This window comes from Xenopus laevis, chromosome 9_10S (genome assembly GCF_017654675.1).
Source record: "Xenopus laevis strain J_2021 chromosome 9_10S, Xenopus_laevis_v10.1, whole genome shotgun sequence".
In the NCBI taxonomy this organism is placed as follows: domain Eukaryota; kingdom Metazoa; phylum Chordata; class Amphibia; order Anura; family Pipidae; genus Xenopus; species Xenopus laevis.
The window spans coordinates 97,082,345-97,100,437 of NC_054388.1; the positions used below are offsets into that span (position 1 = coordinate 97,082,345).

The following is an 18,093-nucleotide window of genomic DNA, read 5'->3' on the forward strand; positions in this document are numbered from 1 at the left end:
CTCAACAGCAACCAAAAGGATCACACTGCATTTAACACTAATATATTGTCTCATGCATCTTGTGGCATGACCCTCATTCGGGGAATTTGCCAATGCTGATCTAGCCAACGATGCCTAGATTGACATGCGCTTAAAGTAGAAGGAAAGGCTAAAACTAAGTAAACTTTATCAGAAAGGTCTATATAAATACGCCAGTAAACCCTCAAAGTAATGCTGCTCTGAGTCCTCTGTCAAAAGAAACACTACATTTCTTTCCTTCTATTGTGTACACATGGGTTTCTGTATCAGACTTCCTGTTTTTAGCTTAAACCTCCAGGGCTAGGGCTTGAGCATGCTCAGTTTGTTCCTCTCCCTCCCTTCCTTTTCCCCTCTACCTTTCCCCCTCCCTGCTGTAATCTGAGCCCAGAGCTATGAGTGAGCAGGGAGAGCATCAGGCAGCAAGTGATGCCACAGCAAGCTAATATGGCAGCTGCTATCCTAAACAAACAGAGAGCTTCTGGAGCTGGTTACTCGTGTATGGTAAAACATTCTGTAGAATAAATATAGTGTTATAGCTTGCAAAATTGTGGCTAATCTATTGGCAATAAACTACTGCAGTAGCTTTCCTTTTCCTTTAAAGGAAAAACTCACTGCCAGACACTGCCCTGGCACTTTCTCTATGCCTTTTAATGGCACGTACCATAAAGATAAGGCTACTATCACACCTGTCATTTACACACACTGTGGATTTTGGCCCTAAAAAGCATAATTCTGTATTATGAGGCCAAATGTTATGTCTGCAAGTGTTGTTAAATCACAGGTGGTATTGGCATTTATCTGCAGCAGAGCTTTGTTTGACATCAGCTGAAGAGACAATTGCCTAGAGCCCAGTTTATTAAGCTTGTGTTCCCAGACACAACGTTATGGACTCAGAACACTCTGAAGCCGTTGCAGTTGCTTCCCACTATACTGCACTGCATTCGTTTGTGTTACCTGCTCAGCACCTGCCCCTGTGCGCCTTAACTGAAGCCTCACGAATAAAGCGGAGATAAATTCGATTTTGATTTCCCAAGAACAAAGCATCTATAGCATCTACAATGTGTATTCTCAAGACATTATCGATATCCTGGACCAAGGCAGCTGTGAGTTGTAGTTGTACCTGCTGGAGGCTGGCAATATACACTAACATATGCATGTCTGGCCAGCTCATAACACCTTTGTCCAATATAGCCACCCTAGTAGTCAACCATCCCTAGGACCAACAATATAAGTTATGGGTCATGTGCTTACAGGCTGCAGACTGTTTCTCAGATGATTTTTAGCCCCTCTACATTTTGGTTCCATACATAAAACTATCAGATGGCAATCAATGTATACTCAGATATGGGGACCTTTATGTATACATTTGGGCCTATTCATCATGAGTAGATTTACGTAGAGGGCAAGTTAGTACTTAGTCCTGGTTAAAGAGCAAGTATTTATACACAGAACACAAAAAAAACTAATTTAAACGATCCTCTGGCATCCGAATAAAAAAAAAAAAAATCATCAACATTTTCTATACTTCAACCCCCTACTAATACTTACTTATTCAGCATTTTGTGAAATTAATCATCCACAATGACAAATTATGCAAAATCCCAAAGCAAAGTTAGTTTTATATGAAAATTCATGACACTAAAAAATAAACAAGAAAAAATAAATAAAATAAAGAAACAACGTGCAGAAGTCATTGGGGCACTGCCATTTTAGTGGGTTTAAATTATAAACCTGCATGAGCCATATAAATAGGGCTTGTCTTAAAAATATAATCAGCTTTTTCTTTAAATTAAAATATGGAGAAAAAAAAATCTATTTTTATTTTTCCATTGCAAAAGCACAATATATGATCGTTTTTACCTTACAAACATCATTATTTTAGGGATTTTCCACTTATCTCCTTTCTTGAGTTGATCTGAAGAGCCACGGAATTAGGGTAAAGTGTAAAATAAAAGTACCGTATATACTCGAGTATAAGCCGAGTTTTTCAGCCACCAAAATATGCTGAAAAACTCTACCTAGGCTTATACTCGGGTCAAGTGCAAAAACGGTCGCCGGCGCCTTAGAATAGTCGCCGGCGCCTTAGAATAGTCACCGGTGCCTAAGAATAGTCGCTGGCGCCTAAGAATAGTCTCCAAGGATATTCACCGACATCCAAAAACGAGATGCCGGCACCTCCAATGGGAGCAGAAACCCTCAATTTTTTGATTGAAACTTACCAGAAGCTTCTGCATTTCTCACCCTAGGCTTATACTCGAGTCAATAAGCTTTCCCAGTTTTTGGAGGTAAAATTAGGTACCTCGGCTTATACTCGGGACGGCTTATACTCGAGTATATACGGTACTTACAATTTCACTGTTCGGTTAAAACCAACATCCGAATGCAGTTTACTACAACTCCTATTTATTAGGCTGATGTTGGTGGGGGGTGTTTGCTGCCCATTTAACAAAACATTGCCACAACCATGTAAGGAAAATGTTATTCCCATCTGCATGGTCCATAGTGCCAAATTCACACATTTAACTGAATTTGAAGCTTCACATAAACGCAGTAAATCACAATTCTCCCAATATTAAAAGCCCTTTATATCTGAGTGACAGGAAACTTCTGCACTGAGACATTTGTTAAGATTAATCCTGATCAGAGAATAAATGAACATTTCATATATGTTTATGTACTTAGTTGTAGAAAACTAATGGAGGTTGGGACTCTGTCCCAGAGAGAAATCTCTTTACTTTGGTCTCTCATCGGGTCTATTTAAAGATAGAGAATTTCAAACCTGTCAACAGCGGAAAGTTGGCAAAATCCATTTATGAATAGCATCTCCAGGATTTAGCCACCAGCCAGAGAGCTGGTTAAATTCTTCTTAAAAATGATATGCTCTCATGCAGCTTGTTGCATTATAATCATGCAGGGCACCTGATCATTTTGGGATGGCCAGTTAGCAACCTGACCACGCTGCACTGAGAATGAGAAAAGCTATAGTTATGACTAGGGACGCACCAAATCCACTATGTGGGATTCAGCCAAATCCAATTTTGCATATGCATATTAGGGGCGGGAAAGGAAAAAGTGGGATAAAAAATGTTTACTTCCTTGTTTTGTGAAAAAAAGTAATGTGATTTTTCCCTTCCGCCCCTAATTTACATATGCAAATTAGGATTTGGTTTCGGCCAGGCACAAGTATCCGGCCGAAGCCAAATCCTGCTGAAAAAGGCCGAATCCCGAACTGAACCCCGGCTTTGGTGCATAGCTAGTTATAACCAAGATAACTGTGGCGCAGTTTTCTCCAAAAACGCCATGGCAATTTTCTCTATGCATTTTTCCCCCTTGGCAAAATTCATTAGGCAAAAATGATGGTAGGTGCCATAAATCTAAGGATATACAATCTACTGCACAACAAGTATCTTGATAAACATTACCTTCTCTAGGAAAACTGCAGCCAACATAACACCATAAATCACTGGCAGTGGCATTCCTTTACAATACTCGTGGAGCAGACAACACAGCAGTGGAGATGGCCCTGGGGGCTCAGTATGGACCAAGTCAAAACATATAATTATTATGTTTGCTTATGATTGTCCTCCATGTATAAGCAGAATAACCTCTAATTTATGCCCATATATATTAAAACTTTCTTTGGTGCAGGAACAATAAATCCTAGAATTATAGTTGCCTTGAAGGCAGCCAGCATGGGTAAACATGTTAATTATATCGTTCCTATTTGTGGATTTGTACATGTGAGATAAATGATTCCTGCGATACAGGGAAAAGGTTGCCGTCTGGCAATGCAAGTTAAGGTGCAGAAATTTGCTTTTTAGGTTGGTAAAAAGGTACACTGACAGGGAGTAGAACTGTGGATATACTCAGCCCCTCAAATATCACTTACAAAATATAAGATTCTGTATATTTTCTCAATGTAAACAAGCATTAGAACAATCCAGGAAATATAAACAAATTCTGTAACAAACTCAAATGGTTCAGTCTGCTGCCATTGTTAAGCTGCCTTTGTGCTTTTGTTCAAGGCCAGAAGTACTACTCCTCCATACAGGCCCAGGCCTCCTCTGCCTTCTGGTAGTACTGATTGGCTAACCTTCCTTTCATTGCTTCCATTGCTGCCTCAGCCGCTTCTGTGTACAAGTCACCTAGAAAGAAGCCAGAAATGACAATAATCATAAATGAGCAATTATTGCAGGTGGGTTCTCTTAAAAAAAAAGACAATTTTCTTCTATTAAAGGACTAAGTATTGCAGAAATGTTGTACATTATGCTGTAAGCTTCTGTACCAGCCCAAGGCAACCACAGCCCTTTAGCATTGAAGATCTGTGCCTAGAAAGATGCCCCAGTAGCTCCCCAACTTCTCTTTTGCTGATTCATGCCACATGCTCTATGACACACAAGATACTGAATATATATCATATCAAATGTCACAATATAATGCTGATTAGTAAATAAGTCAATTATTGGCACATAGCAGCTCAGATAACAGCACGATAAGTATCAAATTTAATAATCAGCCCTGTAGCATCAGCTTATATGACCTCAATTTCTTCTTGATGATTTATGATTCATGATTTCATTTAAGAAATTTCTTAAATGTATTTTAACTTTACTTGGGGGGGGGGGGAGCTCCGGGTGAAGTTTCCCTTAAAATATACTGGGTAATTATATGAATGTTGCACCTCTAGCTGCAGCTTTGGGATATTTTTTTTCTTATGCTGATTTATGATTACCCCTAAACTGCTCAAAGCACACGGAGCATTTGTGTATCACAGACACTCCTAACAAAATCCAAGATGGGAAACTTCAGCGACAACGTTAAAGGCCTGGATCATTATTACTATAGAGATGCTGAACCTTTAGTCCGGTTCAAAATATAAAATAGGCATTTTTAGCTATATATTTTTAGGGTTTAGTTCTGCTTTAAAAAATACCAAAGACTAGATGGCTCCCCCCAGAAACAATGAATAATTGAACTTTAAAAAAAAGCCTTTTATATACAGTATGGCCAGTGTAAAGGCCTCCCCAACTGCATCATCCATACTTCCCAAAAAGTACCCCTTTGTGTTGACAGCCACCATGTTTGGCTTCATCATTCTGTCAGAGCTTAGACCCCTCTGATCCCATCTGGAGCCATTTGCACTATAAGCCAAACTGGTCCAGGATTTCAATGCGCATGCTCCAGCACGACCATGGCTCTCACAGTATGTGACAGAGACAAATATGGCCGCCAATCTCACTGCACAGCTCTGAACTGGGTCTTTATGGATTAATGGGCATGATGGTAATTTTTTTATCAGCCACTGCGAGATACAGTATTAGGCAGTTTTCAAGCAGGTGGTAAATAAATGAAGCCGCAGATTTTGTACGTTTTTTTTAAAGTTGCTGAAAGTAGCTTCAGTCTCTTTTCTCTGACACTTCCTTCGGTGATCTAAAGATCCCAGCCCAGGGGTTCAGTTCTTATTTGCTTATTATGCTGAACGTTTTGATAGTAGGTATTGGAAAAGAACGGATTTACCAGATCGCTGTGGGTCCTTCTGAAGGTTAAATCCCCCAGTAAGTAACATTTCCGCCTCTCTGGCCAGCAGCAAGTATTTTGGTTCATCTTGAGTTCCATCATATTCGCCACCTTCATCATAATCTGTCATGTTGAGTGCAGAATCGTACCAGAAGAGGGCTTCTTGCCAGTCCTGTATCCTAAATTGTGACAATTTGTAAAAGGGAAGCCATCGGTTGTCAGATAAATATCAAACAGTATAAAGAAAGTCTCAGCATTAGAACTGTAATAAGATGGCTTATAATTGGTGTCCTTCCCTCTATATACTTGTATAAGGCAGTTGGTTTCTTCTCATAAAACCCAAAAACTTCATTATCCACAGGTTCAGACTGGGGCCCACCGGGGCTACTACCCCAGGGCCCTCCTCCGGCACCCACTGCCACTCTAGTGCGCCGCGGCGCATTTCTGCATATGTGCACGGTGCTGGGTCTCTGCGTGTGTGCACGGCACCACATTAGTTTGTACACGTGGCGCAGCGTTTGTGCGCACACGCAAAAACTTTATTTTGCCGTGACCCCCGACAAAGAGGGGTCGCGCAACACTAAGAAGCGGATCTGGGCCAACAGGGCCCACCAGGTTTTTTCCCAGTGTCGTGCCGGCCCAGTCCGACACTGATCCTTCACATGAGTAACAGCCTTTTCAATAGTTATACATGTTTGGGCACACGGTACTAAAGAACCAGTAATAACAAAGAAAAAGCACATTCACAACCTACAAATAAACTATTCCTTGACAATATTCTATTTTATAGGAAAGGGTTTTTATTCTGTTGTTCAGTGAAAATCCATGCATGGCATGGCTGCAGTTTAACTTTCCTGCTAATTAATTTAATCAACATGTACAATATGGACTAGATTTGCCTGATATAATTCTCTTTCCTACCACTGTGTTAGTGAGATTATAATCTGTGAAATGTCGCTATAAATGACTATGCTTTAATTAATCAAAACCACAAGTACAGAGAATACCCCTCAACTAGTGTTATTGACAGCTAGATTTCTGGGAACTTCATTTGCTTTCCAGGTATTGTCATTGAAAAAATTTTGTTTGGCACTTATGGGGATTTATAATAACATATCATTAGGCTGCCATAAAATGCAGAGAACAGTCTATATGCCATACAGCAGGGATCCCCAACCTTTTGAACCCGTGAGCAACATTCAGAAGTAAAAGGAGTTGGGGAGCAACACTAGCATGAAAAATGTTCTTGGGGTGCCAAATAAGTGGTGTGATTGGCCATTTAGTAGCCCCTATGTGGATTGTCACCCTACATTGAGACTCTGTTTGGCAGTACATCTGGTTTTTATACAACCAAAACTTGCCTCGAAGCTAGGAACTCAATAATTAGTACCTGCTTTGAGGCCACTGGGAGCAACATCCAAGGGGCTGGAGAGCAACATGTTGCTCACGAGCTACTGGTTGGGGATCACTGCCATACAGTAATACCATGTCCAGTATGTGGTAACCAGCACATGATTAGGCTTGATGGGGACATTACCTGTCAGAACCAAGATTCACACCAGTGTCGAAAGCTCGGGCAACGTGAATCATGGAAGGACGGTCTCCGGCTTCTGCTGCCATCAACAAATAGTTGAATCCCTTTATTCTGTTATCTCCCGTGTCCTACATGGAAGTAAGACAAAATAAATCTTTATACAATGGCAAATGAAATATAATACTTGTTCTGTGTATACAGGTGGAGAACAGCACTGTTCTAATTGAGACCTAGGGACTAAATATGGCTGTACAAGCAATATATATGGCTTCAGCTTTCCCCAGAGCCACATGGCAAGAATTCCTGATTTTTGTATCAGAGAGTAAGGATTTGGATGTGTGACGGGTGAACTGCTCAAAGCAGCTAAATTCGTTCTGACAAACTGCCATAGTCAGTCTGTCTACATGCAGCTTTGTGGTGTGTTAATTTATTTTGAAAGGCCCTTAGCTCTAATCCATTGCCCAGGTTTAGGGAACACACAATAACCTTATTGTCAAACAAAATCCTGCTAAGAGGGGGGATAGGGAGAATACTGAAGAGTAGTGGTGAGCTACATTTTTCACCAGGTTTTCCTGCGAAAAAGACCCCGAAAGACTCCAATGGGTGAAAAAAAGTGCAATGCTGAAAAAAAAAACAAAAAACAATTGTCGCGCATCAAAAAGAAAAAAATGTCACCCATAGACCAATGCATTTGGCAAAATTTTCGGAGAGACAGGTCAGATTTGCCCATCGCTACTGAAGAGTACATTGATTATTTCAGAACTGGTATAGAATTTTTAATTGATTAGATTGAGTTTCTTATTTCCATGATATCAAACTAATGTTATTTTTTTTTGGTAAAGTTCTCCTTTAATTGCAGAACAGATCAAATTGTTTTCAATCAATTCTGGTTTCCACCGTGCTGTCTATAATAGATCAACCCTTTAATTTGATAGCGTCTGTATACAAAGTAATGCCCTAATGAGCTCCTTAGCTGGTTTAATAAGTAGTAAGGTAACAGACGCTTACACCAAACTATCGGCTTACCTGAACAGTTACATCAGTCAATATGTGATGGGGCGACTGCAAGTACATGAGGCCAAGTCCAATAATGGCTTCAAGTTCCCCACAATGAGCAGCATGTTCCAGATGAAAAATGGCAGATTCCTGATCCCATTCCTTGTCTTTCTCACAGAAACGTCCCCCTTCATGATAACGCACCATGGCCAAGTGAACCTGGAACAACCGGAAATAACCTATTGTATGTATTGCCTTATTAAACAGATACCAAGGGCTAAATAACGTAAAGAGTTAAAAATCCCTATTAAACATTATACTTCCTGATAAGTCTATTCTCAATTTCTTAATGAAAAGATTAGCTAGTAATATTGCCCAAAACAGGTGATCTTTTTCAGGGGGGGAATAAAAACAAAGTAGGTGGGGTAAGGGGGGAGCTAAGAGGGTCTGGGAAGACTGGAGGCCAAAACTGTCCATATTTTTCATAGGTTACTGCACAATAATATGTAACACAACCTGTATTTTCCCTTTTAGGGTGAAGAAACATGGAGGTACAGAATCCGTTATTCGGAAACCCATTAGTCAGAAAGCTCTGAATTATTGAAAGGCTGTCTCCCACAGACTCCATTTTATCCAAATAATCCCAATTTTTTTTCTCTGTAATAAGAAAACAGTACCTTGTACATGATCCAATCTAAGATATAATTAATCCTTATTGGAAGCAAAATCATCTTATGGGGGTTATTTAATGTTTACATGATTTTCTAGAAGACTTAAGATATGGAGATCCAAATTACAGAAAGATCCGTTATCCGGAAAGCCCCTGGTCCCGAGCATTCTGGATAACAGGTCCCATACCTTTACTAGTAACAGCTACAAAATCCAGAAAATAACCTGCCATAGACAATGCTGATAATTGCCTCTGCTAAAACACACGTAGAGAGACTGTTCTCAGTAAATAATCTGTAGCTGTTACAAGTAGCTGCTACTAGTAGCTCTGTGTGTCTTCGCCCTTATATAAGTGCATTAGATACAGAGTCAAGCTAATGATATTTCTCTGCTAATATGCTATATGATGACATGTTTATACCTTTCCAAGAATCGATTTCCCAATTTTCTTCTCTAGTTCCAGAGCATTAAGTCTTTGTACTTCAAAAGCCACACAGGAGGGTCTGTGGACATTAACTCGAGAAGCGTGGAACTGGTTCCATTTCTCAACGCTGACCTACAAAACATCACAAAAAAACCCCCAAAAAACAGTGTTTACGCAATAATAGCTTCTGCCTAAATCTGCCATGGGATGATTATTACAACACTATTACATATGGGGGCAGATTCACTAACTTCGAGTGAAGGATTCGAATGAAAAAAATTCGAATTTCAAAGTATTTTTTGGGTACTTCGACCATCGAATTGGTTAAATTCGTTCGAATTCGAACGAAATCGAACGATTCGAAGTAAAAATCGTTCGACTATTCGACCATTCGATAGTCGAAGTACTTTCCCTTTAAAAAAAACTTCGACCCCCTACTTCGGTAGATAAAACCTACCGAAGTCAATGTTAGCCTATGGGGAAGGTCCCCATAGGTTTGCTAACCTTTTTTTGATCGAAGGATTTTCCTTCGATCGTTGGATTAAAATCGTTCGAATCGTTCGATTAGAAGGATTTAATCGTTCGATCAAACGAAAAATCCTTCGATCGATCGATCGCAGGATTAGCGCTAAATCCTTCCACTTCGATATTCGAAGTCGAAGGATTTCAATTCGAGGGTCGAATTTCGAAGTATTTTTAACTTCGAAATTCGACCCTTAGTGAATCTGCCCCATGATCTATGAACTCTGGCTGGCAATTATTCTCTCCTTTGATTTCTAAGCTTTCCTCTAATAACAAGGAGGATTTCAATGAGGCAATTACACTGCTTTCTACACCTGCCTCATTCATAATAAATGACTGTACTGTAATATATGTAATAAAAGAATGGCTGTACTGAGATAGCCAACATGAATAGCCCATTATATTATTATTAATAGTCTCAATTGTGTATTACCCCCTGATCAAAGCAAACACTGCTCGTGCATAGCAGCAAATTACATGAAAAGCAGAAAAATTAAGAGTCAAATTAGAATAAAGACTCTCCAGTTGTGAATCTAATTAAAGATAGCTACTAAAACACAAATTGCCCCTACATGGAACATATCCTTATTTTAGCTTTTATGCAGGATATTTTAGAACCATTTGCCTATCTTTGCTACAATTACTGCAGATATGTGTATACAGGTTTTATAACATTATAGAATTTAAACTATTTGTGAATGACAAAGCATATCTTTTTCCAGAATGTAGGAGTTTGATATTAAACTATACTGCTACATACGTAAATAGCAATCTTAGCTTAAAAATGTAGAGCTCATACAAGTCCTGTGTCTTTATTGCTTGCAGCTTGAAAGCTCCCCTTGCATTCACACAGCAGCCGCATAATCATCACAATGATACAAATACTCTGTTACACATCTAGGAAATAACAATATGAATGCAATATCCGAACATGCCTTTTTCACACAAGTGTATCATTTAACATGAGGTGTTTCAAACAGGACACAGAATAGAAAATGCAGACATCTTTCAGCCCCATGATTGGATGGATAATTGGTTGGCACATTAAAAATCCAAAACAACTTGCAAAGTGCAGCACTGTTGGGTGCAACACATACATTACACTTAGTGCCAATTGATGCTCCTGCCTCTCAATGACTAGGGTGCTAAATGCTGGACAGGGTTACAAAAGTGCAAAAAAATATTAAGTTATATCCACCATGTCCTTCACGTGATATATAAACCCTACTGTCTGTCTATAGCTGTAGATACTATCTATCCATATATAAGTGAGTACTAACCACATTTTAATAGGACTACAGCAATTTTTCCTGTATTTCAGCATATAAAAGTTTTCAATGTTGTACTTAACATCCAATGAATATCTAAAGTGGAGCATTGTAAAGGTGGGCATGCACGGAGAGATCCGCTCGTTTGGCGACTCTACCCGATATGCCCACCTTGAGGTGGGCAATTTCGGGCTGATCCGATCGTGGGCCAGATGCGGCCCTGATCCGACGGGATTTTTAGTCCCATCTGATCGAGATCTGGCCGACTTTCGGGCCAAATCTCGATCGGGGAAGCCCTCCGGGGGGCCCCATACACGGGCCAATAAGCTGCCGACTCGGCCATCTTAAGGCAATTAAAATATCTACATAAATTTTGGGTTGGATAATGTTTAAATAACACATTTCCTAATTAATATCAGTGAAAGTAGGATAAATGTGCCATTAAAAGGGTTGTTCACCTTTAAATTAACCTTTAACATGATGTAGAGGGTAATATTCTGTGACAATTTGTAAATGGTTTTCATTGTTTATTTATTGTGGTTAGCTTTTAAGTGAACCTCCCCTTTAAGCCTATTATTATTGAGCCTAATTTTAAGGCTCAAGTTTTTAATCCATCCAAACATGTGCAGATAACAAGGACGCTGGTAAATGAATTGGTGACAAAAGCAGTGACTCAATGGAAACTCCAACATAAAATCATGCAGAATCACCAGTTTACTCCGAGGACTGTTTTTAACCTTTTAAGTGCCAGCAGAATTTCACATTTTGGTTACGCGAAATGCCAGCCGTTTTTGAAACATTTTGTGCTCTCTCACTTTAGGGGCATTTTCTGAGGGGAAACCTATAGTTTACCTAGGAAAACTATACATTGTTTTTTTCGGTAGAAACTGAGCTTTCTAAATCTGCCTGAGTTTTCATGTATTTACACCTGTGCAAAAAAATTTATAGTGCTAAATACCAAAAAAAAATGAAAAATTACCATTTTTCATCGTATATCAATTTATACCAGAAAAATATTTCATTTTACGGATGAAAATCCAACTGATTTGGAAAGCCTTATGTCTCTCGAACGTGCCAATACCAGATATGTATAGTTTTAGGGAGATTTAGGATTTCTGTACAGCAAAAACTCCCGGCAGTCTATTACCAAATTTTGAAAGCACTAAGGCAGAAAACGGCATGCTTTAGATTCCAAGGCAAAAAATCCTGAAACCGTAGGTTTACCCCAGAAAACCATACATTTTTGAAAAGTACACATTCTGCCGATTACAAAATGGGTAACTATGTCTCTCTACTCCCAACTACCAAACATAAAAGCTTGTCTGAACATAGCGGTTTTTCAACAAAAAATTCAAAATTCTGAAAAATCATTTCAAAGGTTTTATTTTGCTGCTCCGCATATCCCAAACTATATTAGGTACCAAGAAAAAGCACCTGAAATATGATTGCCAGGGGTCCACTGAACAATTTGATACCCATTATGCATAGGTTTACCAAAGTATCTGGCATTTAGAGACACCAATATGTAGTTAGCACATCCAAATTGTTCAGGACTTTACTTCAGCTACTGAGAAATCAACACATTGACTGCATTTTTTGTGGGGTAAAAACACAGAATTATATGTTTACCCCCCAAACCCATATATTTTTGGAAAGTACACATTCTACTGAATCTAAAATGGGTACCCATGCCTTTCTGCTCCAAACTACTGAGTCGCAAGGCTTTCCCAAAATTGTCGGTTTTGGTGAAATATCTGAAAATTTCCTCAAACCTTCAACTTCCCAGCACCATATCACCCATGTATCATTACGTACTAAGAAAAAGCACCCTAAATATGATTGCCAGGGTTCCTCTGAACATTTTGGTGGTCATTGTTCATAAGTTTACCAAAGTATCTGGCATTTAGAGGCCCCAAAATGAAGTTAGCGCATACAAACAGTCCCGTGGGTAACTTCAGCTAATGAAAGATCAACACATTGACTGCATTTTTGTGGGGTAAAAACACAGAAATATATGTTTACCCCCCAAACCCATACATTTTTGGAAAGTACACATTCTACCGAATCTAAAATGGGTACCCATGCCTTATTGCTCCAAACTACTGAGTCGCAAGGCTTTCCCAAAGTTGTCGGTTTTGGTGAAATATCTGAAAATTGCCTCAAAGCTTCAACTTCCCAGCACCATATCACCCATGTGTCATTACGTACTAAGAAAAAGCACCCTAAATATGATTGCCAGGGTTACTCCGAACAGTTTGGTGGCCATTGTTCATAGGTTTACCAAAGTATCTGGCATTTAGAGGCCCCAAAATGAAGTTAGCGCATACAAACAGTCCCGTGGGTAACTTCAGCTAATGAAAAATCAACACATTGACTGCATTTTTGTGGGGTAAAAACACAGAAATATATGTTTACCCCCCAAACCCATATATTTTTGGAAAGTACACATTCTACTGAATCTAAAATGGGTACCCATGCCTTTCTGCTCCAAACTACTGAGTCGCAAGGCTTTCCCAAAGTTGTCGGTTTTGGTGAAATATCTGAAAATTGCCTCAAAGCTTCAACTTCCCAGCACCATATCACCCATGTGTCATTACGTACTAAGAAAAAGCACCCTAAATATGATTGCCAGGGTTCCTCCGAACAGTTTGGTGGCCATTGTTCATAGGTTTACCAAAGTATCTGGCATTTAGAGGCCCCAAAATGAAGTTAGCGCATACAAACAGTCCCGTGGGTAACTTCAGCTAATGAAAAATCAACACATTGACTGCATTTTTGTGGGGTAAAAACACAGAAATATATGTTTACCCCCCAAACCCATACATTTTTGGAAAGTACACATTCTACCGAATCTAAAATGGGTACCCATGCCTTATTGCTCCAAACTACTGAGTCGCAAGGCTTTCCCAAAGTTGTCGGTTTTGGTGAAATATCTGAAAATTGCCTCAAAGCTTCAACTTCCCAGCACCATATCACCCATGTGTCATTACATACTAAGAAAAAGCACCCTAAATATGATTGCCAGGGTTACTCCGAACAGTTTGGTGGCCATTGTTCATAGGTTTACCAAAGTATCTGGCATTTAGAGGCCCCAAAATGAAGTTAGCGCATACAAACAGTCCCGTGGGTAACTTCAGCTAATGAAAAATCAACACATTGACTGCATTTTTGTGGGGTAAAAACACAGAAATATATGTTTACCCCCCAAACCCATACATTTTTGGAAAGTACACATTCTACCGAATCTAAAATGGGTACCCATGCCTTATTGCTCCAAACTACTGAGTCGCAAGGCTTTCCCAAAGTTGTCGGTTTTGGTGAAATATCTGAAAATTGCCTCAAAGCTTCAACTTCCCAGCACCATATCACCCATGTGTCATTACGTACTAAGAAAAAGCACCCTAAATATGATTGCCAGGGTTCCTCAGAACATTTTGGTGGCCATCGTTCATAAGTTTACCAAAGTATATGGCATTTAGAGGCCCCAAAATGAAGTTAGCACATACAAATTGTCCGGTGGGTAACTTCAGCTAATGAAAAATTAACACATTCACTGCATTTTTGTGGGGTAAAAACACAGAAATAGATGTTTACCCCCCAACCCCATATATTTTTGGAAAGTACACATTCTACAGAATCTAAAATGGGTACCCATGCCTTTCTGCTCCAAACTACTGAGTCGCAAGGCTTTGCCAAATTTGGCGGTTTTGGTGAAATATCTGGAAATTGCCTCAAAGCTTCAACTTTCCAGCATCGTATTGTCCATGTATCATTACCAGCATAAAGCATCCTAAATATAAACATATGGGTCTACTAAACAGTTTGATGCCCAATGTGCATAGATATACCAAACTATGTGGCGCACAGAGACCCCCAAATGACAATATGTATAGACATTTTCACGGCTGATGCTCTGGCTGCTGCAATATGAGCACCTGGAGTGTGTATTATGCGACATTAGACCCCCCTAACAGTACAGAGACCCCAGAAAACCATATATTTTCAGAAAGTACACATTCTGACGAATCCAATATGGGTAAATAAGTGTTTCTACTGCAAACTGCCAAACTGCAAAGCAATGCTGAACATAACGGTTTTTATCAAATTTCTGAAAATCGTCACAAAGCTTGAATTCTACCCCATTATATGCCACACATTTCGTAACGTATCAGCATAAAACATCCTAAATATGAACGCCAGGGGTCTACTGAACACTTTGATGCCCAGTATGCATAGATATACCAAACTATGTGGCGCACAGAGACCCCCAAATGACAATAGTGTATATACATTTTCATGGCTGACGCGCTGGCTGCTGCAATATGAGCACCTGGTGTGCGTATTATGCGACATTAGACCCCCCTAACAGTACAGAGACCCCAGAAAACCATATATTTTCAGAAAGTACACATTCTGACGAATCCAATATGGGTAAATAAGTGTTTCTACTGCAAACTGGCAAACAGCAAAGCAATGCTGAACATAACGGTTTTTATCAAATTTCTGAAAATCGTCACAAAGCTTGAATTTTACCCCATTATATGCCCCACATTTCATAACTTAGCATAAAACATCCTAAATATGAACGCCAGGGGTCTACTGAACACTTTGATGCCCAATATGCATAGATATACCAAACTATGTGGCGCACAGAGACCCCCAAATGACAATAGTGTATATACATTTTCACGGCTGACGCTCTGGCTGCTGCAATATGAGCACCTGGAGTGTGTATTATGCGACATTAGACCCCCCTAACAGTACAGAGACCCCAGAAAACCATATATTTTCAGAAAGTACACATTCTGACGAATCCAATATGGGTAAATAAGTGTTTCTACTGCAAACTGCCAAACTGCAAAGCAATGCTGAACATAACGGTTTTTATCAAATTTCTGAAAATCGTCACAAAGCTTGAATTCTACCCCATTATATGCCACACATTTCGTAACGTATCAGCATAAAACATCCTAAATATGAACGCCAGGGGTCTACTGAACACTTTGATGCCCAGTATGCATAGATATACCAAACTATGTGGTGTACAGAGACCCCCAAATGACAATAGTGTATATACATTTTCACGGCTGACGCTGGCTGCTGCAATATGAGCACCTGGTGTGTGTATTATGCGACATTAGACCCCCCTAACAGTACAGAGACCCCAGAAAACCATATATTTTCAGAAAGTACACATTCTGACGAATCCAATATGGGTAAATAAGTGTTTCTACTGCAAACTGCCAAACTGCAAAGCAATGCTGAAAATAACGGTTTTTATCAAATTTCTGAAAATCGTCACAAAGCTTGAATTTTACCCCATTATATGCCCCACATTTCGTAACGTATCAGCATAAAACATCCTAAATATGAACGCCAGGGGTCTACTGAACACTTTGATGCCCAATATGCATAGATATACCAAACTATGTGGCGCACAGAGACCCCCAAATGACAATAGTGTATATACATTTTCACGGCTGACGCGCTGGCTGCTGCAATATGAGCACCTGGTGTGTGTATTATGCGACATTAGACCCCCCTAACAGTACAGAGACCCCAGAAAACCATATATTTTCAGAAAGTACACATTCTGAAGAATCCAATATGGGTAAATAAGTGTTTCTACTGCAAACTGCCAAACTGCAAAGCAATGCTGAACATAACGGTTTTTATCAAATTTCTGAAAATCGTCACAAAGCTTGAATTTTACCCCATTATATGCCCCACATTTCTTAACGTATCAGCATAAAACATCCTAAATATGAACGCCAGGGGTCTACTGAACACTTTGATGCCCAGTATGCATAGATATACCAAACTATGTGGTGTACAGAGACCCCCAAATGACAATAGTGTATATACATTTTCACGGCTGACGCGCTGGCTGCTGCAATATGAGCACCTGGTGTGTGTATTATGCGACATTAGACCCCCCTAACAGTACAGAGACCCCAGAAAACCATATATTTTCAGAAAGTACACATTCTGACGAATCCAATATGGGTAAATAAGTGTTTCTACTGCAAACTTCCAAACTGCAAAGCAATGCTGAAAATAACGGTTTTTATCAAATTTCTGAAAATCGTCACAAAGCTTGAATTTTACCCCATTATATGCCCCACATTTCTTAACGTATCAGCATAAAACATCCTAAATATGAACGCCAGGGGTCTACTGAACACTTTGATGCCCAGTATGCATAGATATACCAAACTATGTGGTGTACAGAGACCCCCAAATGACAATAGTGTATATACATTTTCACGGCTGACGCGCTGGCTGCTGCAATATGAGCACCTGGTGTGTGTATTATGCGACATTAGACCCCCCTAACAGTACAGAGACCCCAGAAAACCATATATTTTCAGAAAGTACACATTCTGACGAATCCAATATGGGTAAATAAGTGTTTGTACTGCAAACTGCCAAACTGCAAAGCAATGCTGAACATAACGGTTTTTATCAAATTTCTGAAAATCGTCACAAAGCTTGAATTTTACCCCATTATATGCCCCACATTTCGTAACGTATCAGCATAAAACATCCTAAATATGAACGCCAGGGGTCTACTGAACACTTTGATGCCCAATATGCATAGATATACCAAACTATGTGGCGCACAGAGACCCCCAAATGGATATAAAGTAGATAAAATTTACAAGGCAAAACAAAATAAGGCAGTAAAGAGTGAAATGCAAAAAAATCCAATAAAACCACAAAAATCAATGTTTTTTTTCCAGACTAGTGTTATCGGCCGTCAGAATCACAGTTTGAATATTTTAGCTGGGCCAAACAGGTTATACGGCTAGAAACAAGTGAACACAACATACGCAGAGCTGAAAATGCAATAAAATGGCTAAAAATTCAATAAAATGGCTAAAAATGCACCAAAATACCCAAAATTGCAATATAATCACCAAAATAACATAAAAAAGATATTGCACAGTACGGTTAGCGAATACGCTATTCGTAATGGCAATAAAACATTTTTTTCAGCCAAAAAAAGAGACGATGCGATAAGAAAAAAAAAAAAAAGCCACAATGCCATGTATGTGCGTGTGCGTGTGTACAAATGGTAAATTACATGTTATGTGCGCGTGTGTGCGTGTGCACATGTGTGTAAGTGCAGTGAGTGTAAGTGA

General features: G+C 39.5%; 1 protein-coding gene across 2 annotated transcripts in view; it reads right to left on the reverse strand.

Moving 5' to 3' along the window:
- Positions 1 to 2,737: 2,737 nt before the first annotated feature.
- LOC108703159 (eukaryotic elongation factor 2 kinase-like) overlaps positions 2,738 to 18,093 on the reverse strand; it is a 64,481-nt gene continuing 49,125 nt past the window's right edge. For both annotated transcript variants that reach the window (XM_041579245.1, XM_041579246.1), the window contains 5 exons: positions 9,156 to 9,290; positions 8,096 to 8,284; positions 7,073 to 7,197; positions 5,536 to 5,714; positions 2,738 to 4,163 (listed from right to left, as the gene is read on the reverse strand). In XM_041579245.1, the coding sequence (XP_041435179.1) occupies positions 4,054 to 4,163; positions 5,536 to 5,714; positions 7,073 to 7,197; positions 8,096 to 8,284; positions 9,156 to 9,290 (738 nt within the window). In that variant the 3' untranslated portion in view covers positions 2,738 to 4,053. The remainder of the gene's footprint in view (positions 4,164 to 5,535; positions 5,715 to 7,072; positions 7,198 to 8,095; positions 8,285 to 9,155; positions 9,291 to 18,093) is intronic.